Raw genomic sequence first — 1729 nt, 5'->3', positions numbered from 1 at the left:
ATCATTGCCGTCCTCACGAGTGCGCACCTTAGTACTGCTTAGACAAGATTCAACCCGGGAACAGGCTTCTGGAAGCCCAGCGTAGAAGTCACAAAAGTTTATTTAAAATCAAATCAAATTCTATTTAAAACTACAAACATTATTACTATTAAATTATTTAAAAGGAAAACAAAACGTAATCAAAAGCAGTATTAGAGGACACACCGTGAGTGTGACATTGAACGAAAAGCTAATAAGCAAACAACGCAATCTTAAGAAAGTTTGTGTAATAAACACTAAATCAAATCATCAAAGGTTACTCAGAGTCGAATTGACTTGATCACGAACGAAATTCGCTTATAGTTTAATTATAATTTCAAAGCCAGCTGCCACTGTTATAGTTTCGGTACGTGCGAGGTAAAAAGGGGAAATCACTCTCAATTTCGAACCAACGAAGAAGGAGCTGCACACCCCGCCCATTGCATTCTGGCAGTCTCCTTCTCACAATTCCGTTCGGCATTGCGAGTGAGTTTAGCTAGGAGCATAAGTGCGATTGGAGTTTCTCTACCAGTGCTGGAAACGAGTGTCGGACCACGTTTGCGTATCTGTCTCTCGTATCTTTTGTACTGCGGATTAACTAAGGTTTTGTACGCGTCTCCAACGGAGTTCTCCCGGGTATTCGGAAGAATCATCGGTTGAAATATTAGGGGGACCGGAAAGTAATGTCGTTTCTGCGCATGTCGATATTTGATTGTCATTTGTCAGCTCATTGTGTATCTCGAAGGCGTGCCAAAGTCATTTTAAGCTTATTGTGACTTGTTCACTTCTAAATAATTCAATATTAAATTTTTTTTTGCAATTTGGGATGAAATGGCCAGCCAAATACCAGAAGAGCATATCCGGCATTGTATGCTTTTTGAGTTTCGCAAGGGTAGTAACGCAACAGTTGCGACCAAAAACATTTGCGATGTTTATCCAAGTGCATTATACGTTCGTAAATGTCAAAGATGGTTTTCCAACTTCAGATCCGGTAATTTTGATCTCTCTGACTCCTATCGATCAGGAAGACCAACGACATTAGACAACGACATGCTAAGGGCAGAAAGAAGTCGAAGCAAATCCATGTCAAACAATCGAAGAACTGTCATACACCCTTAACCAACCTTGGTCGACCATCCAGGAACATTTACAGCAGATTGGAAAAATAAGCAGAGCAGGTGTTTGGGTCCCCCATAATCTGTCCGAAGAGAACAAAGCCAACCGATCCATCACATGCAACGTATTGCTTCAACGGCACCATACAGAACCGTTTTTTGATCGTTTGATCACTGGAGACGAAAAATGGGTCCTATATGATAATCCAAAACGCAAAAGGCAGTGGCTCTCTCCAAATGAATCACCACGAAGTACTGCGAAGCCGGGTTTACATCCCAAAAAGGCGCTTCTGTGTGTTTGGTGGAGTATTCGCGGAATTGTTCACTTTGAAGTGCTGAAACCTGGACAAACTGTTAATGCAGACCTTTATTGTGAACAATTGGATCGAGTGAACCAATCTTTAATCGAAAAGTATCCGGCGATTGTCAACAGAAAAGGCGTCATTCTGCAACACGACAATGCAAGACCGCACTGTGCAAGACGAACACTGGAAAAAATTAATGAATTGGGGTGGGAGGTACTGCCTCACCCACCATACTCACCCGATATCGCACCCTCGGATTTCCATTTATTCCGATCCCTACAACATTTTCTT

At 41.9% G+C, this 1729-nt stretch overlaps 1 protein-coding gene across 1 annotated transcript; it reads left to right on the top strand.

Moving 5' to 3' along the window:
- The first annotated feature begins 701 nt into the window (after positions 1 to 701).
- Positions 702 to 1304, top strand: LOC107189543. The gene is given in 3 exon segments (XM_015578103.1): positions 702 to 784; positions 846 to 1089; positions 1092 to 1304. Coding segments are annotated over 3 exon segments (540 nt in total).
- The last annotated feature ends 425 nt before the right edge of the window (positions 1305 to 1729 follow it).

This window comes from Dufourea novaeangliae, unplaced genomic scaffold (genome assembly GCF_001272555.1).
Source record: "Dufourea novaeangliae isolate 0120121106 unplaced genomic scaffold, ASM127255v1 scaffold166, whole genome shotgun sequence".
Taxonomy (NCBI): Eukaryota; Metazoa; Arthropoda; class Insecta; order Hymenoptera; family Halictidae; genus Dufourea; species Dufourea novaeangliae.
The sequence above is the reverse complement of the archived record's forward strand: the minus strand, read 5'-3'. Positions and strand labels throughout refer to the sequence as shown.